The sequence below is a fragment of the Periophthalmus magnuspinnatus genome, chromosome 23 (genome assembly GCF_009829125.3).
Source record: "Periophthalmus magnuspinnatus isolate fPerMag1 chromosome 23, fPerMag1.2.pri, whole genome shotgun sequence".
NCBI classification, from domain to species: domain Eukaryota; kingdom Metazoa; phylum Chordata; class Actinopteri; order Gobiiformes; family Gobiidae; genus Periophthalmus; species Periophthalmus magnuspinnatus.
The window spans coordinates 22428284-22456040 of NC_047148.1; the positions used below are offsets into that span (position 1 = coordinate 22428284).

At 40.3% G+C, this 27757-nt stretch overlaps 2 protein-coding genes across 3 annotated transcripts; both read left to right on the plus strand.

Annotated features, from left to right (window-relative positions):
• Positions 1 to 7604: 7604 nt before the first annotated feature.
• On the plus strand, positions 7605 to 21770 carry fubp3 (far upstream element (FUSE) binding protein 3). 2 transcript variants are annotated; one of them, XM_033989111.2, is made up of 19 exons: positions 7605 to 7759; positions 9363 to 9474; positions 11134 to 11164; positions 11237 to 11286; positions 11379 to 11450; positions 13006 to 13063; positions 13281 to 13443; positions 14579 to 14677; positions 15376 to 15480; positions 15570 to 15672; positions 15758 to 15858; positions 16124 to 16253; positions 18785 to 18945; positions 19178 to 19251; positions 19329 to 19405; positions 19531 to 19587; positions 19914 to 19958; positions 20309 to 20433; positions 20536 to 21770. In XM_033989111.2, the coding sequence occupies exons 1-19, from the start codon at positions 7679 to 7681 to the stop codon at positions 20542 to 20544; spliced, it is 1653 nt and encodes a 550-aa protein (XP_033845002.1). In that variant the 5' UTR covers positions 7605 to 7678; the 3' UTR covers positions 20545 to 21770. The 2 variants fall into 2 exon arrangements, with proteins under 2 accessions (XP_033845002.1, XP_055087558.1); XM_055231583.1 differs by lacking the exon at positions 19531 to 19587.
• A 3140-nt stretch (positions 21771 to 24910) lies between these two features.
• LOC117392008 (PR domain zinc finger protein 12-like) lies at positions 24911 to 27750 on the plus strand. Its single transcript, XM_055231676.1, has 5 exons — positions 24911 to 25133; positions 26572 to 26762; positions 26847 to 27002; positions 27125 to 27239; positions 27323 to 27750. The coding sequence occupies exons 1-5, from the start codon at positions 24911 to 24913 to the stop codon at positions 27748 to 27750; spliced, it is 1113 nt and encodes a 370-aa protein (XP_055087651.1).
• Positions 27751 to 27757: the final 7 nt, after the last annotated feature.

Consider the following 27757-nt stretch of genomic DNA (forward strand, 5'->3'; position numbering starts at 1 on the left):
ATAACCTCATAAGCTTGTATCCTCCACGTCTCGTCTACCTGTCTGCCCACTCAGCTCGGTATGAAATAGAGGACACCTGACCGCGGGAATTAATCATCCTTGACCCTGGACCAATTACCCCTCATTACACACTCTCAGGGGACAGCGCTGTAACAATAGTGCGACATGAAAGTGGGCCGGGATGCGGGATAAGTCCTAATGGACATTCTTTAGTGTATGTGGCTCTTCAGGAGTCCCAGGTCTGCCAACCTGCACAACCCTGTCACTCCAGGGCCACGTGTACAAAGAGCCTATTGTCTATGATCAAGGCCTGTGACCTCAAGTCCACAGAGCCACTAGCGATGCAGCCATGCTCGAAAAGCCCCATTCATCAATACTTGTTGATTCGCAAGCATCTGTTGACTCTTGACTAATCTCTAAACTTTAAACTGATTTGTAATTGTAATATTATCGTAGAAGTAAATATTATAGCTATTTACACGAGTTATTAATATATTTCTATTAATCAGAGCAACACAATGTCTATTAATTGTGTAAATTTTCCATTTAAGTTTTAGAATGTTCAAAATTTGATGGAAGGAAACCGTGTGCTTTGCTCCTGTAGTTACTTCAGTCTTATTCATTAACCTTTTTAAAGCGGCTCACAACACAATGAAGCTGGAACAATGACGACGGGGACCTAATTACCATCAATTAGGAGTCTATGGTGCCTCACTTTAGTGCGGTCTGTATGTAACCTAAGCCTGTGCCCACAGCGTACAGCTCTATTGTCATTACGTCTTGTCACCTGCTTTAGGCCTGTGGGTGTATCTGGGGGTTGGACAGATTACATGTTACCATATAATCTGTATTTAAACACTGGCAAAGAGACACTGGCCATAGACTAGCAGTGATTCTTAATGACTCCTGTATTAACGTGATATTTATGCACTTATACTGTATGTACTAACTGTAAGATTGTTTTGTTTTAACACTTAATCCTCCATAGGTTTTTATTTTATTAAACTCACTTAATGCCAGTTTACTTATCAGGTAAATGGGCGTTGGACTGGCCCCTTGAGGTTCATGCATAAAGCTAATGGGCCTGGCAGAGATGAGCTCATTCTTTCCTCTAGAAACATAAGAGGATGTACGCGTTTGTAATGACCAAATATATTCCACATCCTTCTGTAAAAAAAGTCAGATAAATTATTTGGGTGAATTTCAGGCCGTTTGTGTTTTGTTAGAAGTAAATGTCATATACAAATTCTCATAAATATTACAGTATTTATTATGATCTTCTTCTTATTTGCCCAGAACACGAGGCGCTCACATGTGAGAAACCTGATCTCTTGTTGAACATTGAGGCCATCTGTGAACAACCATGAAAACCAAGCAGGATACACTTTGCCTCCCAGCCCGCTCTCACTCGCAGAGATGTCTGGGTTTCCCTTGATGTGAAAGTCTTTTCCCGGTGTCAAAGGACATACGTTGATGTCCTGGAGAGCTATAGACAGATGGGACCATTAGGGGCAAATCCTCTGGCTTTGTTTGGCATGTGAAAGTGATGAAATATTGATGTAAAAATAGAAATATTTTGCCTGCTGCTCAGTGATAATCTAAAAGGGTTAATGAGTGTGAAGATTCGTCCGTCTCGTGTTACCACAAAAAGTAGCCTCCTACCCCCTGACATTGACCAGTCACTCTCAGGAATCGATAACCTTTTTCAGACCTGGAAGTTGCCTCTTTTGACTGCATACGCTTTTTAAATCGGCTGAGTCGTGCCTGCTTTGTCAGTGCTTTCATCAGATCATCATATTTCAGTTTCTCTTCTTGGCCTTATTCACTTCCTGATGAGATTCCTTCAGCAAAAACACATAGATGCATATAAACATATAAACATAGTGTCCATTAACTCTATTTACAGTAGTTTCCAAAGTGTTTACCTTATTTAATTCACCTCTATATGAGCTCCATTAGTGGCACGAAGCACGGATGGCTGGATTTCTTGCCGTGTTTCGCTGTAGCAGAGCCTCATCCATGGTTCAATCTCATCTGTATCTTTTGCTTTAGTTCAGTAATGTGTTTCATTCGATCTACGATATCTTTAACGCAGCCCATTAAAAAGAAATCCAGAGGTAAATAATCAAATAATCATCATAATATTAACATAAAAATAGAAGAGTGCGGAAAATTTTATACGATTATAACCATTTAAACCAGGGGTGTCCAAACTTTTCACATTAAGGGTCACATATAAAACCATAGACAAAACTGTACTGAAATGTACTGTAAAAAGTACTGTTTAAGGCAGTTCTTCTCAATTATTTTCTATCATGCTCCCCATATAAAGAAGAAAAAATAAAAAAAAAAAATAAATTAAATGATATAATGAAAGTTAATTAAATATCAAATAAAAAATAAAATTAAATAAACATCAAATGAATAAATTTAAATTAAATAAATATCAAAATAATACATTAAAATTAAATAAATATCAAATTAAAACAAGTAATTTAGCAATTTGGTACGCCACCTTACATGATGCTCAGTGCTCGCTGGTTTAAGTGACATTTACAAAGTGGATGATTGTTGTCAATATTTGGCACGTTTACGCTGAAAAAACTCTAGCGTCTTATCAGCGTGACTGAGGTGTAATGAGGTGGCGCCCCACTATTTGAGAACCACTGGTTTAAGGTAATATAGGACAACTCACCTGGAGGCTTGAGGGCCAAGAAAAATTTGTCTGAGGGCCGCATTTAGCCCTCAGGCCACAGTTTGGACATGCCTGATTTAAACCATTATGATAAACAAACTTTATTGTGTTTTTATCATGTAATAAACTTCATAAAATTGAACAGATAACGCTAATCTAACGGCTGACTGAACACGTTTTGAATCAGATTATTTAAAAAGTATGACCTGTGACATTGACTTTGTCTCTGCAGAAACTCTGTTCAAAACCTTGAGTAATTATTACAAAACATGAAGTTATTAACAGTTGATATCTGAATGTGGAGGTTAAAGCATTGGTCCATCGTTTCCAATCCAACTCCCGAACACGCAGACCCCAGTGTGATTACAAACTTACAATAGAACAAATCAAATTCATATATTTTATCAATCACCTTTGTAATTCAGTTTTATTTTGGACACAGAGTACGTTTAATTAAAGCGACAGACCATATGAACATCTCAAATACAGCTTGATGTACAATTTCTACCTTAGGTTCATGATATTCCCGACTCTTCCTCCCACTTCCTCCCTCGCTCGGGGCAGCCTCAGTAATGTAGTGTCTCTGATCGATAGATTTAGACCCTCCACGGTCAAGGGTCTGCCATTTTCCCCTGTTCTCTCTGAGGAAGGGGGGGTGTTTTTTGGCTCTTTAGGCTCTTCGATCTTCTCCTGGTTCACGATGACGCCGCTGCAGTTGTGTCAGCCCCACTTTTGCTCTGTCCCTGCAGGATGATCTAAAACTTTAATGCCGCTGGTTATTTGGTTGCTATGGAGTGTGTTATAACTCGTGATTGATGCTAATGTAATGCCTCTGATAACTGCAGGATTATTACACCACTGGGTACAGTTGCTTTTAGCTGAGTGTTTAACTGATCTCGCAGGCAGCCGTAGAAGTGGTTTGGAATATTGTTGTACCTCTCATACAAACAAATAATGCTTTTTTTAAATATTTTAAACCATCGATGTCTATCCAAAAGGTCACACGCCACAACAGAATTAAAAAATTATCCCATTTAATTTGTACTTCTACCTATTACTTGTTTCTCAGAGCAACCCCAGATGAAACGTTGCAAGAAAAACACAAGCATTTACAGAAGCGATGGATCAGATTTGAGAAATATTGCAGTAAATAAAACATACTGCTGTTGATCGATTGTGAATGCATGAAGTAAGGAGGACATGTTTTCCCTTGAGACTTAAGGTGGTCTGAGTTTGGTTGAGCATTACTTGGCGCCTTGCACTTGTACAAGCTACACAGCGGTGGGTAAAGGATGTATTTTGAAAGTATGTTTGTGTCTGGAGATAGCTTCCACTCTCCAGACCCCCAGAGATTGTTGTTTAAAGCGCAGAATCGCAACAGTGTTTTGCTTTTAGATGAATAAAAAAACAGCATTTGAGCCCACCTCTGCCTGCTGATGTGCTTTTATTTCTGTCAAGTCTGGTGTTCCACAAGCCCTTTATGTCATCCTTGACTATCTCTGCCTTTTTGTCGCGTGGTGACTGCAGAAGAATTACCGTCAAAACACTCTTTGTGCAAGGAGTCGCAAACAAGACCATTTACCTATTATTTCCTCTCAGTCGCAGATACATCACACCTCAAAGCAAACGTTTATCAAGAAAAGCAAGAGGGAAGAAAAAAAACATCTTGAGGAAAATAGGAAAGGTGTAGAAAGAAGCCAGGAGTGGCATAAGAAGAGGCTAGGAGGGGTCATAGTGTCCCGGTGGAGTGAAACAGTGAAAAACATCCGTAATTGTCACCACAGGATGCTTTGTAATTGCATCATTTAAAATACAGATACCGTTCGGAAGCAAAGTGGCCCCAAAAGGGGGAGTGAGTCTAAGGACGTAAAGGAGGAGGTAAAAACAAGTGCATTATAGCTGTGTTGTCCTGTTTATGTTTGTCTCACAGCACAGTTCATTGGTAAGTCATCATAAGTCGTCATAAAGGAGTGATCGTTTCTTTTCCTTGCATTATTTTAGAATACTTTTCCAGATCATAGCATAAACTTCCAAATAAAAAACAACAAAACTAGCGGACTGGTAGACTGTAAAGAGTGCAATTGATTTATTTAACTTGATGTGTCATTATATAAGCAAAACTAAAACACTGTGACCTCGTGTCTCTGTTAAAAGCTCTTTTGTTGAACGTGTACCCCTCCTGCAAAATACATGTGCTCAGACCACTTATCCTTCATACGCTGCTGATAATTTATTCCTGTGTGAAAACTTGTGCTGGAACACCCCAGAGGTTTAACAACGAAACTTTATCCAGGTCTCTTATCCTCCTTTAGAATTTTTTGCCCATAGCAAAACTGTGGCAATTATAATGCAATCTCTTTCTGAGAACGAAGTGGGACAAAGTGGTGATGTACAACTTCATTTTTTTTAAATATAATCCCAACTATTTATGTATGTGAGATATTTCATCCTGACCTACTCTTTAGAAACTCATTTGTGCAGTGAAATTATCTCTGGTGATATGTCTACCGCAGTGAACCCTGAGAACAAGAGCCTATTCTCTCGGAGACAAAAACAGAAGGACACTTGATCGGTCTGCTATGAACCACAGCCTGCTAACACATGGGGCTCCTTGTATCACCTCCCATTCTGTGATTGGCAAGACTCCAGGGACCCACACCTGCTTTAACAGCTCCTATTCTCGGCTGTTTGACCGGATGGAGGCTGAATATCTCATAATTGTCTGTCAGTGCGTGCACTTGTATCCTTGCTGCTTATACATTCACGGTTTACCCTTTGATACCAATGCTCTCAAATGTATTTCGCAGCCACCTGGGTGTGAATATATTGAAGAGCACATGGTAGCAATATGTTAGCAGGATCCAGATCATACTTCAGTCGTGTTAAATTGCAGATCTGGCTGTGGATGTGGTGGTGGTCCTGAACTGCCCTGTGCTGAGTGGAAGTTCCCACCAAACGTCTGTGCTTTTTCTCTGGAGGTGATAACATGCCCTGAGGGTCGGCCAACAATGAAAATCTGTATGTTACACGGCTCACTATACGAAGCACTCGGATCTATTGGAGGCCTATCATAAAAAACTAATCCAATTATAAAGGAGATGGCCTTTTTAAGTTCAGGGGTCAGCACACAGGCAAAGTGTAGGATAAAAACATGCCACAAAAGGTCTTACAGCAATAGTATCTTGAAAAAAAGCTCATTTTTGTTTTTGGCTGTAGGAATCTGCCACATTTCCTGACAAAGTCCACACTAGACACATTTTTTCCACATACCATAAACTGTGTAAAGGCAATCGGTAAAAAGCCCCTTTGTTATCACCACTGTAATATCCTAAGTAAATACAGTTATGACGATTTAGTTTTGAGTTCAAATCTAAGACATTTATTCAAAATTATGAATAATGAAGCTCCACCATTATTGAAAAACGTATTAAACTTTCTTCCGAACAAACTCCCTGATCCACTCTGTCTCTGTGAACTGAAATTACATACTTCCAAACGGATCCTCAGCCTTTTCTTTTCAAAACATCAGACAGAGAACCAGCTCCAGACTCTGAAACTGTCTGTAGATTTGAATAATTTTACTAGAAATTTGAGGAAGTACATTTTAGACAATCAATCACAGACAATCACATCAGTCTAGTTAAATTGTGCTGTTCTGTTTCACTGTAAAAACCTGCACATAATGATTTTTTTTTTAATGAACTGATAGTCTTATAATGTAATTGTAATGAAATGTGTAGTTTAATGTGTGTTTACCTGCCCAGGGGCTGCACATGGAAAGTAGCAGTAGCTAAATCTGGTTCAAATCATCTTTTCTTTTTTAAGATTAATACATTTGTACATGATCCCTGACAAATAAAGAGTAAAGAAAGAAAGAGGGATATAATCAGTGATGGGAAGAACACTTTGAAAATGTGTTTAGATACAGAATACTGAATACCTGCATTAAAATGTATTTTGTAACGTATTCCATTACAAAGTCCAATCAGAGTACTGTATTCTAAGTACTTTGAATACTTTGGAAAAAAACACAACATATAATTACAAACAGCTTGATTTTTGTTGCTCTGTTTGTTTGCATTTGTTTGTGTCTTGTGTTGTTTTTTTTTCCTCACTAATACTGTGCAGCTCAAAGTCAAAATGTAAGTTTGCATACATTTATTTATTTTAATTATTGTTATCATTATAAAATCTTGTAGAGGTAATGACATAAACAAATAATATGGGGATTACAGCTTTTGTAAGGCATAAAAAAGGAGCACATTATACTTAGATTATGAAACAAAAATGAAAATTCAAGGACTTGAGACTTTAAATATAAAACATTTCTTGGCACAGATTTGAAAGAGGGAGTAGAATAGTTTAAATTCATTCATAAAATTTTGAAAGCGGAGGCTAGCGTCTCTCTATTTACAACAATGAATATGTTATTTAGCCAGTAAGAAAAAAATACTCACAGTGACAGTTACATCTCTATCCACATCATTCACAAAATATACAATATGATTAACATTTAAATTGGGGAAGTTTGGGGGTTTTGAGCGATAACCACTTTCTAATGTCACCCAGAATTTCTTGGACACAGGACAATTAAAAAAAGAGATGCTCTGTGGTTTCTTCATTGCATACATATATACATTATTTATTTATTTATTTATTTATTTATTTATTTATTTATTTATTTATTTATTTATTTATTTATTTATTTATTTATTTATTTATTTATTTATTTATTTATTTATTTATTTATTTATTCATTCATTCATTTATTTATATTAAACATTATCAATACAAAAAAACAGTAGAGGTAATTTTGAACAATTTGCACTTAAGTCTGATTTAAGGCTGTCCATACGGGGTGTTGACAGATCTTCTCGCGAGATGTGTAAAGTCTCGGGGCTCTAGCCTGGCACGTGTCTTTTTTATTTTTTAAAGCGCTCGTGCCTCCAGCTCTGCTCTCAGCTGCTGCCGAGGCGGAGGAGGATGATGGCGGAGTTGCTTCATGGACAGGCCTCGGTAGCTCCGAAAGATGACTTCGCGGACACAATTCGCCGGGTCCGACAGGTAAAAGCTCCTTGGGGTTGAGGAAGTGTGAGCTTTCTGGACCACAGACTGACTGTTTGCATGTGGCTACGGCGTGAGCAGTCCGGACCCCTGCTCCAAACAGCCCCATGTACCAGCGTGCTAACATGCTAACATGCTAACACTCGAGCGGGACAGATTAGACACTGCACAAACTGTGTCTGTTTCTCTGATGTCTTTACAGTCCCAACCATCAGAAAGTCCCCGCGTAAAGCAACATTATGTCCCTTTGTCGTGTCAAAGTTTTCAGTTGTAATCACTTAAGGCAACACTCTGCAACCTGTTGTCAAGTCACAAAAGTTGTGGTTAGCCTAGCATGCTAACCATTTACTGCGCTGTCAAAAAGTTAACGTTAGCTGCTTGTCAAGCCTTTTGGAGGCTCTGTGTGTGAGGCCTAAAGTGAGACACAGTGAAGTGTGGACGAAGAGTCATCACTGTCACTTGTTTCTGATTAAATCGCCCGTATTCACCATTATATAAAGAGTTACTTCAACCAACAGGTACCAAAGCTGCTGTTAGCCTGTTAGCCTGCGTGGTGTCAGCTCCAGCAGAGTCAGGCCAATATCGTCATCTGTCCAAACACCCCCTGCTTCACCCCAACTCTGCTCCACTTTGTGTTTGCCTGTCCATCTCATCCTAAAAACACCCAAGAACATGATGGTCTGTTATTTACGCTGCTGTTTTAAGTGGGGCATCATTAACTGGAACAATGTTTGCTTTATTTAAATCGTTATATTTTTGTGTCATAGGTGTGATGCACATTCAGTTCTGTGGATTTCAGTGGGTAGGTGTAGCTTAACTTTAGTGGGTGGAGCACCTACTCAGACAATAGAGTACAGTACACCTTGACCTGGGTAATAGACTGCAGGTTAGTGAGACTCTGTACCCTTCACTGAATCACCAGCACAATATAACACAAACTGTTAATTAAACTGATAAGCACCGCTGCACCAGCTGTGGCTTGTACCTGGTGTTTGCTCTGTCTCAGCTCATTCTGTAGCAAATCTATTTCATCTACAATTTATAAAACTCCCTTGTAACAGACATTGCTCAAAGCTCTTTGAGGCAGGTGTCTCAGGTGAGTTTTCTCAGTGCAGAATGGAAATTCTATGTTTGGAAAATGGTCTTTTTCACATAAAAGGAAACACTTTCCATGTGTCCAAGTCCTTTTTAAAAACATAATTGAGACATAGTGGAATTGTCTTGAATTTAATTTCTTTTTCTTTGACTATATTTCAGCACTTTTAGAACTGAGCACCAGGTAATGGCTCCTGGAGGCAATGGAAGAATTTGAATGGGGTTGTTATGAACAGATATCAATTTAGTGTAATTTTATGTAATTTTATACTTTCGTATGAAAGAAGAGCTGGGGAATGCTGTCTGCCTGAAATTAACATGTAAATGCCCATTTCTTTTTAGCAATATATCTTTTCAGTTTATGTAACTGATTTAAAAATTTCTGTGGTAAATTTTGTTTCCTTGGCTGGATTGAAGTCTGAAATACAAAGGGTGACCTAATGCAGTATAATATGTCATACACGTATCACCCCCTCATCCCTTTTCTTTTTCTGCCTTGTCTCTCCAGATGGCAGCAAAAATGGGAGGAGACCAGATGCCCAACATGAACAACTCAAGTCCAGTTATAGATGCCTCTCTGTACAGTTTTGGGGCCCATAAACGGTCACCAGACAATGGAGGTAAATGTCACCATATATTAGTGTTGTGACAATATTAAACATGTCATGTATTCAATCCGTCATATTCTCAACTTTTAAACCACCACATAATTTGTTTATATCTAAGACGGTTTGTCACTGTCTTTTCTTCTGCAGTACAGGTTGACTAGATGCAAGCTCTAATAAATAACATGTCAATGTAACATGGTTGAATATAAAAACATTTTCAGTAAATGTTTAAACACAAGTGCAATAGCCAGTTTGTGATTTAAAAAAAACTTCTATTACCAGATGCAACCCTGACTCACATCCTTGGTGGAGATTGTCCAAATGGCAGACACACATGATGAAGTTTGCATAATTGAGGTGTAGAACAATTAGCCTAGTTGTTAGCTGTATACTAGGATAGGCATACATGGATGGACATTTACTTTGGACTATTCTATGATTATATATATTATTTGTGGCTTGATGGATGTGTATAAGGTCAAATGTGAAATAAGTGAGCTCTATCAATGCTGTCAGAATTCCATCTTCACAGCATTGATGTGGAGACATTTTAATCACAGTAAATGAGGGCTGTAGTCAACCAAAGAAACTCTTGGTCGGCTGAAGACATGTCCTGCTGGTTGATTTGTATCTGACCCAAACTGCTCTCACAAGACTAGCCCTGCATGGGAGTTCATGCAAAAACAGCTATTCATGCAAAAACAAGTTCTGAAGAACAGTGTGTTTGGACAGATTGAGCTTGTGAATCATGAGTTAAATCTGCCTTTTTACATGCAAATACAAACAAAATAAAAAAAAAACTCTTCAGCTCACTCACTTATGTCTCCTTTCTGCTGTTAAATCTTAAATAAAATGATTAGTTGACGAATACAAACTTTGTTTGACCAAGAAGGCATCGACTAATCATTCGACTAATGACCTACAGCCCTACAGTAATACCAGGTGTTGTCCCATCACTTTCATAATTTTAAATATTTAAATAATTTGCACAAGTCTCCCTTTGAATGAAGGCAGCTGAAACCACTCATGACATTTGGAGTCTTTGATTTATTGCCCAAAAATTAAAGGCTTCTGCTCTGTTCATGCAATCTCTTAAACTGGCCTGTAACTAGTATGGTTTCATTCATCCACTGATGGACAAATTGTATTTAATGAAGCTCTCTAGACTATGAGTAATGATACAAAATGTTCTTTTGTCACTGTTACTGAGCATTTCCCTTGTTTGCTTTTCAAGACTTACTTTTTTACATCAGTCAGTCTTCCATTCTCTTATCAGGCTTTGTGAAATCGGCCCAAATGACCATAAAATAGATTGAAATTCAGCTCAGGTGTTCAAAGTGAAGACTGCACATCCTCCACTGACCCTGCAGGACCTTTGCTTAGTGCTACCTGTCAAAATTCAATTCAAGATAGACCGTCTCTGACCTAACTGCTCTGGGCTTCTCTTGTGAGTGCATCTGATTGAAACGCTCACTCATACACTGTCAGGCTGATTTCCATGTTGGTGAAGGCCTCCTGCTGGGGGTCACTCACCAGCACGAAGCATTGGTGTAGCCATCCCCTTAAGCAATGGCTCTGCTCCTGTCCCCTCCAGCAATAGCTCTGGCTTTCACTACTTTTCCTTTATTGGCAGTTGGCAATATATGTCTAATATATTTACCATTATTGCAGGCAATCAGTTCAGTGCAATGCTAAATACAAGGTAAGTCTATACATTTTAATTTTCAAATAAAAAATGTATACATATGTCCAATTGCATCTTACTGTCACTCAGGGCTCTTACCACAGAAGACTTCAAAGTGCCTGATAAAATGGTGGGATTCAGTAAGTGATTCAGTCCATATAAAAATAAAAAAAAATAAAAATAGATGCCATTTAAAAATGCACATGTTAGAATCTTGCCTTTCTCTTTTCAGTTATCGGGAAAGGTGGCGAGCAGATATCAAGAATTCAGCTGGAGTCGGGTTGTAAAATTCAGATTGCGTCAGGTAAGATTATAATCCAACAGATCCATCCTAGTACAGGTGGCATAAATGCCACATTATAAAGAACCAGTGGTGTTTTTCTTTTTATTATTGAGTAGAACCTTTTCAGGTCGTAGCAAGTCTTAAAGCCTTTATGATTAATTATTAATTATTATCTATCTGGTCCTGGATAAGTGGAAGAAAATGGATGGATATTAATTATTATTATTAATAATGCTGGTGCATCATTTTTGCAGATATATAAAATTGTCATCTTTGGGCAATTAATAAAACGTCAGTTGACATGTAAATAAAACCAGGCCCTGTTTGCTTTTCATATTATCAGTTTCTTATTGTATCTTATCACACACTACCACATTTAACCAAACACACACGGCTGTGCAGTAAACTCTCCCTCGCACATAAACTCAGCTCTTTCATATGAAAATGATGTCCTGATTTTATCAGTGACCTCTGCGTTGGTGACTACAGACCAATTTCGTAACATGTAGTTATACAAGGGAGTGTCCTGAGTCCAGTCAAACAAAACATGTTTTGAAGATAAAAGTACACACACACACACACACACAAAAGACTGGCATCAGTCTTATTTTACTGCACAGCCTAGCAATAATTTTCTGGGGTGGAGGTGACACATCACCTGCATGTTTCCATGGAAAATGGAAAGTTAAAACTACACTAAGAACATTCTCTGTGGGGATATGTTTAATGCCATATGTGGGATATTATACCCAAAGGAACAACATTTCCATGACGACGAGCAGAAGGCTGTCCTCCAGGCCAAATAAGTCAGGTTTGTGGAGATGGAGCCTGCTCAAAATCAGTGCAGTAAAAGTATCCACAATGAATGAACTGCTTTTTGTGTATTTTTGGGGGAAAAGTGATCTATGTTGGCTTTAAACCCCAATTTGTAATTAGACCAGCTGACTGGATCCTGCTGTGTTCTCACATAACATCACTAGATGCTTTTAGGTTTCAGGGCAGGTTTCAATCTATCATCTACTGATAAGATTAACCTCCATCTAAAAGCCAAAACAAGATTGATTTTTAAGTTAAAACAAAAGCAGTCTTGCCAACAGCATTGAGAGTTATCATAATCTCACACAGAGCCCTTGTCGGCATCTTTTCATATTGAGCTGCATAAACTGTGGTATACGTTACATAACTGGCACCTGCATCCTCCTGCAACTCCCTATAAAGTTTATAGGCAGCGTAGTGCAAGAGGGAGAGTCTAAATCTACAGAAATGCCTCCAGTTAAACTCTCTCCATACTGCTGGTTTAAGTTATGTACAACTTACTCAATTCTAGTTCTGTTTTTCCAACATTTTCTGCTGGTCATTATTTATACTGGTCATTTTTTTAAACGTCCAAACACCAGCGTATGCCAGCTAACGTAATCTCTGTGCTCATTCCTAGTGTAAATAGTCATGTAACCTTGTTGTATTAAGCTGTGAGGCTTGCAAAACTTGTGCATCACTGGTTTGCAGCATAGTGAACTCTGATGTGCATAAATTGATTTTGTGTCTGTGTCTATCATACAATTTTCCTGTTTTACAGACAGTGGAGGGATGCTGGATAGACCTTGCACACTCACTGGAAGCCCAGAAAACATTGAGTAAGTCCATTTTTGACTAATTTATCGAGAATCCACATTGATGACATTAGAAATATGTACCCTGTTTCAAAAGGATAGAATTTTCTTAATGTCTTTTAGTCACTGAATCACCTGCACACCACTATTCTAGAAAAAAATTGTTCTATGAAGGAGCTGTAATTTTGATAAACCCTGTCTTGCTCCACTCAACCAAACTCACCCCTCACCCCACCCCCAGGCAGGCCAAGAGACTCTTGAATGTGATTGTGGAGCAGTGTCGGTATGGGCCAGGCTTCCACAATGAGATGGACGGCAACAGTGCCATCCAACAGATCCTTATCCCTGCCAACAAAGTGGGGCTGGTCATCGGCAAGGGAGGAGAAACCATCAAACAACTCCAGGTCTGCTTATAGGCCACACTGCACTCTCAACTTAGTCTCTAACGATGACATTAGTGTTATTCTGACCAATTATGCTTTGTACATTGACCTGTGCAATGGTATAATCTGGTGATTTTAAAGGGGGGATTATGCAGAATCAGTCTTTTGGAGCTTTCTACCATGTTATAATGTTTCTTCATCAAAATGATCCTGTGATTTCTCTGGGATGCTATTCAAACCCTCAGCTTGTGAGGGTCATGGGCAGGAGGCCTCAAAATGAAGCTAAAGATTTTTGTGAATGTAGTATTTCCAGTAAAATGTAACATGGTGATATAAATAATAACTCAGACGTGTAATACCCCCTCTTTTAGACTGTTTTTTTTTTTTTTTTTTTTTTTTTTTCATTTTATTTTAGTCCAGCTAAAGTCTTTATATTGTTTTTATGTGGCTAATTAAAGCAGTTGGTTGGAATGTGGTGAACTGTCTGAAAAACATGGCACATAATCTTGTAATCGCTGTAGTAGTCATCATTACAAACCTCCCTATCCACAATTTATTTGGAGCAGTGCTGATAATAGTTTGTATTTGAGCGTGGAACGAGAAGAGGGAAACTCACAGTTTGAGACTCAGAATGGCACAAAATACAGTTTATTTGTTTTTACTTGTACTTTGAGCACTGGCAGCACATACGCCTACTCCATTTTACGGTTTTATCAGACTCCTTTAATGATTAATATATCCACATTTAGAAGCAATGTGGTTTGTTGCTGTTGTGTTCAGTGTTAAGTCACTACGTCTATCTTGACTTTGCCCATGAGGGTCTTTCTTTTTTTTTACTGACAAAGTGGGAAAAGGGACAGCGATTCTCTGGAGAAACAATTGTTTCCTTTAAAGATGCACTATGTAACATTCCTGGTGCAGCGTTCACTGCCTGCTTGTCTCCATGGAGATGTTAAATACTTTGCCTAGAATGTTTCACAGTACGGCAGTAAACTTGGGTTATTGTAAATGTGTAGTTAAGATTGGGTTTACATATTGTAAAATTCAAGACTTGTAGATGAAAAAAAAAATCTGCATTGACTTGAGTGTAATTTGAAAACTCAGTTTTTCATGTGACTTGTTGTAACCGTGTGATATTTGTGTTCTTCCCCTGCAGGAAAGGACAGGAGTGCAGATGATGATGATTCAGGATGACCCCATGCCCACCGGGGCAGACAAGCCCCTAAGAATCACTGGAGACCCCCTCAAAGTCCAGGTAAGTGCACAGCACTTTGATTTAAATATGTTTATCCGAGGCTCTTGTACAAATAAAAATATTCTGAGTCACATTAGTTGCTTCCCATTGTGGACTCTTCCTAACCCCAAGCCCCCACTGCCCCTCACATGCACGTACATGTGTGTGCGCGCATGTGTGTGTGCATGCGCACACACAGAACACACACACAGAACACAAGGCTGCACTGCACACAAATGATCGAATATTGATTGATACATCATATTTGATAAAGATATTGATTGAAGTGTACTTTTTGTCCAAACTGTAAATGTGCAGTGCAATGGGAAATGGATAAACTGTATTTTTGCCATAATGGACCATATTCAAAGGCTCCTGAAGGCTCCAGCGTAATAGTTCACTGCCTGCAAATGTGTAATTTACATTGTATTGGCTACAAAATGAGGCAAATGCAGTAGTATAAAAAAGGCAATAATTAGCCTAAGCTGAGCTGGGACAAAACTGACTTTTGGAATGATCTTGATTTATATGAGAATTACTACTAATACTGTTTTATTCAGAAGAATATATAATTTTTAAATGTCCTGTTGTGTTGAGTATCTAGCATCGATCGATCATTTTCATTTGTGTCAAGACGGCGTGAAATGTTATGACACTATACATGATGTGAAACATTTTGGTACTTAAGTCCGTCACTCTGCAAATTGTTTTTTTCACAGCAAGCTCGTGAACTTGTGGCAAAACTAATCCGAGACAAAGACCAGGCCGAGTTCAGATCAGGCAGAGGAGACAATGGATACAAAATTGGTGGCACCACCCTCGATGTAAGACGCTGCTTACTTACATTTGTCATGACTTTAATGTATTTTATGTATTATGTTATTAATGTAATGTTTGTTTTTACTTGTGATAGATGGCTGTTCCCAGGTTTGCTGTTGGCATCATTATTGGTAGAAATGGTGAAATGATCAAAAAGATCCAGAACGATGCTGGTGTGAGGATTCAGTTTAAACAAGGTCAGTGACACTTTTGCACAAAGGAAATGTAAAAGTACTTTAAGTTTGCAACGCATTAAACACTTTGACTTATTGTGTTGTGTAGATGATGGAATAAGTCCTGAACGAGTTGCTCAGGTGATGGGTCAACCCGAGAACTGCCACCATGCAGTGCACCTCATTAATGAACTGGTTCAAACTGCTCAGGTACTCTGTAATAAAGGTCTATTATTTTACAAAAAATATGATCTGTGTAACATGTGCCATACTAATCCCCTGCTCCTCCTTAAATGATCAAATACCAAACGTTGCCCGGCTGAACACCAGTCACAGAATCACTCATTTTAAAAACAAAAGCAGCATTTCCTACACGAATGGAACAAATATTTACCAGATTTTTATGTATACCATTTTCAAATTGTGTATATATATTAATAGTATCCAGTTATTGCATCAAGTGTTTGTGCTTCAGGAGAGAGATGGTTTTGGAGGCATGACTGGACGCCGTGGTCGTGTGGACTGTAACGTTGGAGGGCTCGGTGGTTTGCAGGAGGTGACTTATGCCGTACCCGCCGACAAGTGTGGTCTGGTCATTGGAAAAGGTAAATATTTTTCTCCGATCGATACACGCTTCTGCAGTGTGCTCTGAAAATGTCCAATTAACATTTCCAAATCATCTGACTGCCTTGTTCTATCAATATGTGCACCCTGTTTGCTCAGTCTCTGCGTGAAACTGATGAGAAGTGTAGGGGGGAGAGTGACCACCTCCCATTCTCCCTCCAGGCCTCATGTATACAGCACAAGTGGCATTCATTGGCTTCACTAAGGGCTTAATGATGGGGATAATGCGTGTAATGTGACATTAATTGTTAAAGGTGCATAATAACAGCTCTCAATCATGTGGAAGGCTGCCTGGCACCTAATGAGGGTCTTTCAGCCCAATAGAGTGCAGCGAGGAAATGAATAGAAGGAATTAGCTTATTGGCTATTCATGCCCACTCTATTGCCAGCTATTTAAAAGTCATTGACCATTGCATTGGAAGGAGACCCGACTCTTGTGTGTTGCTTCGTGGTTGGTGTGTGTGTGTGCATGGGGTAGTGGGCGGGGTCAAGGGGGGGCCTCTTTACCTAAGATAAAAACATGGCAATAGAAATGTCAAGTGGCTTTTGTGCATGTATTGCGGCAAGGGAAACAAATAAACCTGGGCGTAGCGTCCCCCTCTCTCTGCATTAGCATATGAAGTGGGCCAATATGGTGAAGATGGCGGTGGGTCTGGGTGCTGTCACAAACCCCTTAAAGAGCGTGGTGATTAATATCTTTACGATGCCATATGTAGCCCGGTGCCCCTCCATTTTGACCCCAGCTATACATGATGAAGCAAGCCACCCACAAACCTGCTTGGACTTCATTCCACTGAATGCAAATGAAAATGTGTAGATTACACAACTTTTGCAAAACTTTAAACTTATTTTGCCTAGTTTCAGTTTAGAGAAAACTTGTTTTATAGCTTTTAAATTGCTATGTCAATATAAAGGACCTGGAATAAAAAAAATTAACTTCACATTTGTTTATGAAACACGTTCAAATCCAAAACTTTTTGCATGACACAGAGGATCTATAATTTTATTCCTCCAGCTCCTGCCTCCAGTCATAACTTCTTTTTGATGGGTGCCAGTGCGTGCGTTTTTAAATGAGCCGGTTTGCTCTGATGCAGCAGCAACCACAGTTTCTGACCAGTTGCTCTGCTGTGGCAGTTTTGGTCTCAGCAGACACCCCAGTGCTTCAGTTTTAATGTTAGTAACTGACTTGATGATTTTTAAAAGACGACTTATTAAGCACAATTAACTTTGAAGAGCTTTTAACTACTCGGTATTTAAACGCATCAGATTAAAAAAAAATCTGAGAATAAACTAGGGCTTCTGCAGCATCGTGTAGCCGTTATTTACCACCATGAACTGTGTCAGACAAATATATCGCAGACAGAAGCAGTGTCTTTTATGAATTTTGTGCCTCCAAGTCAGAGAATACTGATCTTGTTTTTTCACAACACCAACAAAGTGAGTCTAGTGTTCAATGTTTTCTAAATGTAAAAGTTATTCTTTGTGTTTATCTTGCAGTTGTGAAACATGTACATTTTAAGTATCAGTTAATTATAGTGACATTAAAACAATACAAATTTTCTCCTTCCAAACGCCAACCGGTCCTGTGGGACTGCGGTGAATACAGTCACCAGTTGCTCTTGTGTGCCTCTTTTCTCCAGCTCACTAAACCAGTCTCATTAATACAGCCTGTATTATCTGTCCACACTGCAGGCCAGTCCATGAAATGAATAGTCAGGGTCTTCATTGCTCTCTGCTGTCTGACTAGAAGAGCTCATAATGGCTTCATTAAGGCAGAAGTTTCATTTGGTTGACAATAGCTTAATGGCCTGTGCACAGTCTGTTGGTAGCAGGCGATAGTCTTGGGGAGGAGGAGCGGGTTTTGATGAGCGTTTTCATTGAGGGGTCAGTTGAGGTCATCTAAGTGTCAACCACAAGTGAACAAATGTGTAATTGATGTTGGGACAGCCCCGGTGTCCCCTGGTGAAGCGCCCTCTGCCTTTCTCCTTCACGTGGGCACTGGGGGTGAGGTGCCCTCTCGTCCCTCCCTCTGCACATCACAAGACAACACTGAGTCAAGAATGAAAAGGCTAAAGGAGACAAACGATATCCCAGAAGGAGGATACGCTTCAATTTTGGCCCTTTCTCCCACTAGCTCTGTTTCATTTCCCCCTGCTGGTGTAATTGCCTTCCATACGTCAGGAAGTTGGCATCTGTGTTTCAGGACGGGGGGTGTGTGTGGAATATGTTCTCTTTTGTTTCCTGATTTTCATGGATGTTACCAGAGAATGGTAGATAAGTGGTGAGACACATGCCAACACCGTTAGAACGTCGCACTCTTATTTCTACCAAACACTTAAATAAGTCAGATGGGAAAGACAAACCTATGATTAATATTTTGTTCCAAACATAATCCCTCACTCATTAAGTGATTATTACAGTGTCAGAATAGATGGAGAAAAAACACACTGTACAGTCCATTCTGCAAATTGAACCAAGCAGCATTTTGCAGCTTACTCTGTTACTGTTGTAGGTGGAGAAACCATCAAAAATATCAAGGAACAGTCAAGAGCTTTTGTAGAACTGCAACGCAACCCACCCCCAAACACCGACCCCAACATGCGCATCTTCTCGATCCGCGGGACCCCTCAGCAGTTGGAGAAGGCTCGTCAGCTGATCGATGAGCGGATTGGGGTAGGTGGTCTGCTCATACACTATTGTCTGGTCACATATTCATGAGCACATGTCAGTGAGGCTGCTGAGCTGCTGTGGAGCTGGTGGCCAGCGGGGTGTCAGCAGAGGTTAAACGTGAAGAATCCATCAAATGGAGTGCATCAGCGCCTGGCCCTGCCCTTTGACATTGCCTGTTGGCTTCCTTTAAACACAAGTGTGGTCTCTGAATGGTGTCCTCATCCCTCTGCTTCAGGGTCCTGGAATCGGGGGTAACGGCAGCTTCAGCGTGAGCCCCTACAGCCAAGGACCATCCACTCCACCACAACAGTGAGACTCGTGCTTACACTCAGACCTTTTCATCAACTACTTGTTTTGTACAAATGCTTGTTTTCTGTTGCTCACAGTGGGCCTCAGACCTACATGACTGGAAGATGGGGCACTTCATTTCAGATCTGGCAGCCTCAAGGCCAACAGGACCACAGTGAGTGAATATAGTGCTGTGTTTTGTAGATTAGAAGACACATTGAAAACTCTTGGATAGACTAAGAAGGCTGTTGGAATAAAGGGCCTGAGCTCCATTAACACTGGTGTAACGTCTGGTTTCAGGTCACAATGGGTCCCAGACAGGCCAGATGGACTGGGAGCAGTATTATAAAAAGCTCGGCAAGTGTCACTCAGAGAATTAGTGAAACATTTGGTTCACATTAACATGGTGATATATGTATTGTTTTGTACCGGACAAAGGAAGGCAGTAATTTTTTATGTCATGAGCTAATCTGACAGCTCCTTTCACACCTCGTGAATGGGACGTGTGGGCTATAGAAAGTCAATTCATTGTCTAAACATAAATCAAAATTCACCAAAAAGGGAAAATGTGTCAAAGTTGAAGGCCACTTGAAAAGTAAATGAAAGTTTATTTTATTTTATCTGTTTTAAAGTGGTTTAGATGTTTGTAGGAATGATGCATGTTTTGTTTTTTGTTTTTTCAGGCCTACAAACCCAAACTCAAAGCAGTCCTGAATACAAGGCTTGGGGTGAGTTTTCCTTATTTTTTCATCTCTTCTTTTCTCTTTAAAACTACTCTAGTGAAATATAGATTACAGTATTCTAACGGGAACTACTAAAGTCTTGTAGGTTTTAAGTAAAGTGGATTAAAATGGGTCGACTGAAACGTGATGATTGTATTTGAGGTTGTCCATTTTGGTTTATTATTTTACTCTAGTTTACACAGAACTGACGGACGTTGAAGTAATTCCAAAACTTAAACATAATAATAATTTGACTGTATGGTTCCCAGGTAAACAAATATTTAAAGTGCCAGAAAAACGTGTCTTTGCGTTTTGGATGGAGTTTTGTTTATGCCAAATATTCTGTGTGTTTTCAGGACAGACGTCTGGCTCTTCATCTCAACAAACTTCAGCCGACTACAACGCCTGGGTGGATTTTTACCGACAGCCGATGGCCTTCTTTAATCAGGGTGCACAGCAGACCACAGCTCCAGGCCTACAGGTTAGACATGGAGACAGCACATGAACATGAAACCATATTTACTCTTTTGTAGTTGTACTAATGCTGACCTAACGCTTGGGCATTTTTTGTAAATACACACAGGATCATTAGGATATTAAGGACTTGAATCACATAAAGGATGGAGGCGACCCATTTTGTAAGGGTTTTAGATTTGCAGCGCCGTGAAGATCTGATCTTGGTGAGCAACACTAGCTGTAGAATAATAAAGTAATATTTCTAAATTAATCAGGAACTTTTGTTTGTTACTAAATGCTTCTGTACACTGTTATTTTGAATAGATTGTATTAAGAATCCCTTTTGGACTTGAGCTATTTGGTTTATGTTTTCATGTCTGACACAGATTGTACTGCCAAAACCAATCCAACTGTTGTAACATTTCAAAAGGCAATATAATCTAGTTTTCTTGAAATACAATGAAACTATGATAATTTGCTTAGCAGTCTTGAATAATGTTGTATGTCATTAAATGTTGAAATGTGTAAGTTTTCCTTCATAATTCAGTGAGCCAACACTGTTACAGAAATGTATTTTTTGTTACAAGGTTTAAGCTAAGGATTCAATCCGTGAGTTATTTTAATTTAATTCTTGTGCATTGTAAGATGTTTTTCATTGTCATTTTATTGTTGTCTCGTTTAAAAGAAGGTGCAATATCTTATTTCACTTTTGAAACAAAGATGCTTTCCTAATACTTTGACAAAGTTTTAACTTGTAGTTTTAACTTTTTTTTTTCTTCTCAAAATGAAATGTCATTGATAATTTATTGCATTGATCTGATGTAGGATTAATGGGAATGTTGCATATAGCTTTGTTGCCTTTACTACCTTTGTAAAACTGTATATATGCTCATATTTGACTGTTAATTTAAAATGTATATGTTTCAGTACTTTCCTGTATCATAATTACAGGGAACGGTCCCTTTCTGTTTTTCATACTGAAAATGTTCAAAGAGCGTGAATGTCTTGAAATTTGATGTTGCATCTTTATGAAGAAAATAACTGGTTGATTTTGTGTATTCTGTGTATCATAACTGTTCAAGACTGCTAAGCCCATGAAACTTTGTGTGCTCATTAATTATAGTATTTTATGTTTTAAGTATTATCAAAGCTGTCTTATTTGGTACCTCTTGGTTAAACGACCCTGTGTTTGGTTGTGGGCTCTGAGATTCTAGACTTGGTCCAATCATACTTTTTAATTATTTTATTATCTTTCATGGTAGTTTTATTTGATTGAAAAAGGGATATTAATTTCTAATTGTGTAACCATGGTGGTGTTTTTTTGTTATCTGAACCATGTATTAAAAACATCAGACTACTACTCCTCCCGTGTGCAGCCTGCGATGTGTGAACAGTGTTTAGGAGAAGGTTTTATGTTTGTTTTTTGTTTTTTTTAATGGCAAAAACATTTAAGTCTAAGTGTTTGTAAAGTTTCCTTGTCTGACCTGTGAGGAAATCCAGGGAAATAATAGATTTTAATGGGCTGGTTGTGCTGAAAATGCCTGAAAGTGTTAAATTGTTTAGTGAAATTGGACCTGAATGTGGAACTGCATTTTTCCATTAGAATCGTGTGATGTGTTGAATCTTTTCTCTCTGAGCTGCTCCTCTCTGCTCTGAGCATCACCCCCTCCGGACAGAGCTGGGCTTTGTCACTGCACATCTCTCCTCTCTGTCGGGAGTCCATTTCCACACTGGACCTGGCCTCACTGGCGGTGTGCAGCTGTTTTCAAATTCAGCTTTTGATTTTTTAAAATCATTTTTAACCTGTCCTCAGATGTGGACACGTTTTCATTTTGCGCATTTTGTTTACTCTAAAAAACAGTTTATGAAAACCACCAAAACCTATGTTTGAATAGTTTGCTTAATGTTTTAGACCCTTAAACAAACTAATCCTAATTTGACGCTGCAAAATGTCTTTGTTCCATAGGCCATGGTTTTGTAAATACGGAAAGAGTTTGGGTCAAACAAGATGATAAATTTAAACGAAACTAAAACGCTGCTCGTTTCTGTCCCTGTTCTGCACTTTGGGGCTGAGATGTTCTCTCCTCTTTGGCTGACAGGTGTTTCTCCTCTTTGACTCCGCGCGCAGGGGCAGGCGCGCGCGCCCTCACCTGAGCCTCAGACGCGCGGCTCACATTCGGCTCATATTCGGCTCCGTGGCTCCTCCGTTAATCTGTTTTTAATGACCCAGTGGAGGGAGGCCTTCCTCCAGAGGACTCAGACCCGCTCCACAGGCCTCGTATCCTCCTGGCGCGGGCCACAGGCCTCATCCCCGCGCGCGCTGCTGTGGCCTGTGGATCATTTTGAGTCGTGTGTTTTTAAGTCCTGTGTTAAATACATTTAATTTAATGAGGTGGTTCTGAAGCTGTGGCTCAGACTGAGGCCCGTGGGCCTGTGGCTGGACCCGTTCGTTCAGGTTTTGGTTTGTTTTTCCTTGTGTCCGCGCGCAGATTGTTTCTTTGGTTTATTTCCAAACGCGCTTCGTCTTTGATTCCAAACAGCCCTTTGAAATAAACAATTACGACGCTTTTTGTGCAATAATTGTCAATCATCCTCATGAAATTGATGGGCTTTAAATGGACAGAATAATGGCATAAATAGTTTTACAATAGGCCTGTTAAGCTGGATGATGTGCTGCTTGACATGCCCCGGGCTTTAGCGCACAGAAATAATGCCATAGGTTAATGTATAAATAAGCAAATCAAATCCATGCGTTACCCCAATTCAATTCGTTTAATTCCTCTTTAATAAAGAGCCGTCCCGCCCCCCTGTCTCTGCCATTTACCTCGGATTTGTGCAGTGAATGCTATAAATGTAAATCAATCTAGATGAGAAAGAATCCTATTCACACAGCAGAGAAATTTCATCTGGGAACGGGAGACAAACGAAGGAGGGGCGCGCTCATAAAAAGCAGCTGTTTCGCAGTAATCTTTTTTCGTGCCCTGTCACTCACCTTGTCCTTTTCTCTATCTGCAGCCCAACAACTCTGCGCCTTTGTGTTTAGTGCCATATCTTCTTTCCCATTACTGCTCCGTCCATATTCCTCCAGAGAAAGAGCAAAACTGGACCGTTTTTTCGGACAATCCCCTTGTAGTTGTAGCGGTGAAAGGGAGTGCATGGATGTCAAATTGGCCTCAAAACACCATGAAAGATTGATTTGCAGCACTTTTCAGGTCCCTGACATTACTTGGAGGGGAGTTGAATAGGAAACCTGTGAGCCTGGGATGGAATAAAGATGGAATAAAGATGTCCTCTCTGCTGGAAAAGAAGCAAAACTGCCCATTTAGCCCCAGTCCATCAAGCCCGAAAAATGGGCAAGGGAGGAAAAAACGGAGCGGATTGAGACTATTGAGAAGAAAGGGGCCGTATATACTCATCTAAACGTCTCCACAATACCAAGGGGCTCCGAACATCCATGAATATTAACGCGCTTACCTCAACAAGAGCCGCAGAGCCACGGCACAACAGCTTTGCATTTTTTGCATGTGAACAAAGCTGTAAAACACGCGGAGCTTGTTTCTATTCTTGTTATTCCCGCGCTAACTCTTTACAAAAAATAATATTACCACCACATGAATACGCAATGGATGAGAAAAAATGAGCGCGGGGCTCCCAGGCACATGACCCACTTCAGGGGCAGCAGAGACACAAAATGACACACAAAATGACACACAAAATGAGTTTAATGCAGGAAAAACACAGACTGAACACAACATGGAGACACAAAATGAGTTTAATGCAGGAAAAATACAGACTGGGCCAACATGGTGAAACAAAATGAGTTTATGTTGTGTTCAGTCTGTGTTTTTCCTGCATTAGAGACCCAAAATGAGACACAAAATGAGTTTAATGCGGGAAAAAACACAGACTGGACCAACATAGTGAAACAAAACGACTTTAATACAGTAAAACTCAGACTGAACACAACATAGAGGCACAAAATGAGACACAAAATGAGTTTAATACAGGAAAAACTCAGACTGAGCATCACTGAGGTTTTACTTGGAGCGTCCTCTGTTTAGGAATAAGATGCTTCACTTCTAAAGGAGTAAATGATGCATTTGTCCTTTGAGCCTGTGGTTCAGTGATGTCCAGGCCGAGTCTGAGCCTGTTAAAGTACACAGTATATTTGTAGATTTTATTTTCTGTGTCTTGTTTCTCGTCGCATAAGCTGATTTCTAAACTCGTCTGAGTCTTTTATTTTCCAAACGCACTGGTCGCGTTTGAAAATTGGCCTTTTTGCCCCTGAGTGGATGAAATGTCCCAGTGGCTCCTGCAGCAGCAGCAGGCTGCTCCACACAGAGGGGTGTGTCATTAATAAGTAATTAGACAGGGGTCACACAGACACTCGTATAAAAAGCAGCCTGAGCTGAGACGCACAGCTTTACGCACAGCGCGTGGGGAGGAACTGCTCTCTCCTCTTCGCTCTGTTTCACTTTTACTCTGAACGCTCCTCGTGCGTCATGGGCTCCGTGTTACCCGCAGACTCTTTGGCCATGAAGTCTGGATTTAAGTGTCCCAGCCGCGCGCTCTCAGACGTGATCACCTCGGACATTCTCCACAGTTTCCTCTACGGCAGGTGGAGGAACGTGCTGGGGGAGCACCTGAGCGAGGAGCGCCACAGCTGCAGCTCCAGCCCCAAAACCGCGTTCACCGCAGAGGTCCTGGCGCAGTCCTTCGCTGGAGGTAAGATTTTTAAGCTCTGGTTTTAAAATAAGAATGATCCGGTTTATAGTTTTCATTTACAGAGATGTTTTATTGTGTTTGTGCATCTCTGCTGTGAACACACGTTTAATGAGACTGAGTACAGAAAAACAGAAGAGAAAAGTGATTTATAACAGGTCTGCTGAACATTTCTCTTTATGTGGAGCATGTAGTTGTGTTGAAATTACGCACGAACAAATCAGTCACATTTCCACAGTGGGTTTGTCTCAGGTTTGGTTCATTTCTCTGAGTTTTGTCCTGAGTCTGGGGCCACAGCTCCTCCAGTGCGCGCAGCCTCTCGAGTTTAGGTTTGTCCTGTGTTTTATTCCCTGTGCTGTTCTATGTTATTCCCTGTGTTATTCCCTGTGTTATTCCCTGTGTTATTCCTTGTGCTTTTCCTGGTTCTGTCCTGTGTGCTGATGTGTGTTATTTTGTGTGTTATTCCCTGTGCTGATGTGTGTTATTTTGTGTGTTATTCCCTGTGCTGTTCCTGGTGCTGTTGTGTTATTTTGTGCGTTATTTTGTGCGTAATTCTCTGTGTTATTCCCTGTCCTGCTCCGTGCACTGTGCGCTGTCTGAAAGGCTCAGGGCTTTAAATTCATTTGGTTAACTTTGTGCTTGACCTGGGAAAGTTTCCACTTAAACCACGCGGAGAGAAAAGTGTCTTTTCTTTAAGATGTTGAAGGTTTTTATCGCGCATTCATCCATCTCCGGACAGTCTCTTTTCCTTTCTTGGCAGCTATGGGGCTCCAGAGCCTTTCTCTTTCTCCCTCCTTAAAAGATTTGCTGTTCCTCACATAATGCAGCGTGAAGGGTAAATCTAATGCTATTCATGGCATGTCAACCATCTAATCGCCTTTCCATTTTTTTGTTGCAGAAATTCCTGCGCCTTTTAAACAGCTCCTCGTCTCATTCACTGCAAATTTATTGCTACAAAGTTCTTAAAAGGATAATGAATTTGGAATTAGCCGTTTCTTTTCCAGTAAACTTTAATGAATATCACATCTGAAGCATGACAAATTGCAGGACCCTGAGCCACAGAGGAGCATTTAACTTTTCTTCACTTCATCCATTTAGAGAAAAAAAAAATCTTTATTTCTGACTTTAAAGAAGCGAGAGTTTTTGTTTTTTTTCTTTTCTTTTCCCTCCATTCTACGGGTGTGAAAGTGGAGTCCAAAAGGTTTTTGTGCTCGACAAAACTTTCAATTCAACCACATAATCGAATTTAACGGTGATAATGTGAAGCTTAATATTTCGTGACTAAAATAAGACTCAGTTCATTTGGTTCTTTCAGAGAAGTGCAGACATTTAATGAGACCTGGCGTCGACAGGAAACTGCTCCGGGTTTTTCTGCTTAAACTTGTATAATTGTGAGTTTCTCCTCTGTGCTCAGGCCTCTGCTTCTTCTGCTTCTTTTCAGAGGTGCAGAAACTGTCCAGTCTGGTGTTGCCCAGTGAGGTGATCATCGCTCAGAGCTCTATTCCTGGAGAAGGCCTGGGCATTTTCTCAAAGACCTGGATCAAAGCTGGGACAGAGATGGGGCCCTTCACTGGCAGAGTGCTGTCCCCTGAGCACGTGGACCTGCTCAAAAACAACAACCTCATGTGGGAGGTGAGTCTTCCGCACACTCATGTCACACACATCCTGTAGTTATTCAGTCTGCAGACAGAACATGTAACATGTCTGTATGTGCAGGTGTTTAATGATGATGGGACAGTCAGATACTTCATCGACGCCAGTCAAGAGGATCAGCGCAGCTGGATGACATACATCAAATGTGCCCGAAATGAACAGGAGCAGAACCTGGAGGTGGTGCAGATTGGCAGCAGCATTTTCTATAAAGCAGTAGAGGTGAGTCTTTGTTGTAGATGAACATCTCCCACCTAGTGGTCACTCAAACTCACTGCAAGTTAGTGGCATCTACAATTATATTTAATCCCATATTAATAAAACACTTTTATTCTTCATCACAGACAATCCCTCCAGATCAAGAGCTGCTTGTTTGGTACGGAAACACCCACAACACATTTCTAGGGATCCCAGGTGTCCCTGGAACAGAAGAAGAACATCAGAAGAAAAGTAGAACTGGTAACGCTCTGTTCTGTCATGTGAATATTTCAGATGAACCCAGAGTCACAGTAAAACTCACACATATCTCCTCTTTTCTCCAGATGACCATCCCTGCGACGGCTCCTCCTCCTGCTCCCCGTCGTCCACATCCACCGCCGGTCGTATGCGCTGTGTCATTTGTCACCGTGGGTTTAACTCTCGCAGTAACCTTCGCTCTCACATGAGGATCCACACTCTGGACAAGCCCTTCGTGTGTCGCTTCTGTAACCGCCGCTTCAGCCAGTCGTCCACTCTGCGTAACCACGTCCGGCTGCACACCGGGGAGAGGCCCTACAAGTGCCACGTGTGCCAAAGCGCCTACTCGCAGCTGGCAGGTCTCAGAGCTCATCAGAAGAGCGCCCGCCACAAACCGGCGGCGTCGGGCTCCGAGGGCCCTTCACAGGGGTCCCCTCCTCCTCCACAGATACCCCCCATGTCCCATCAGCACCAGATGCCCCTCGTGCACCACATCCCCACCATGGTGTTATGATGACACA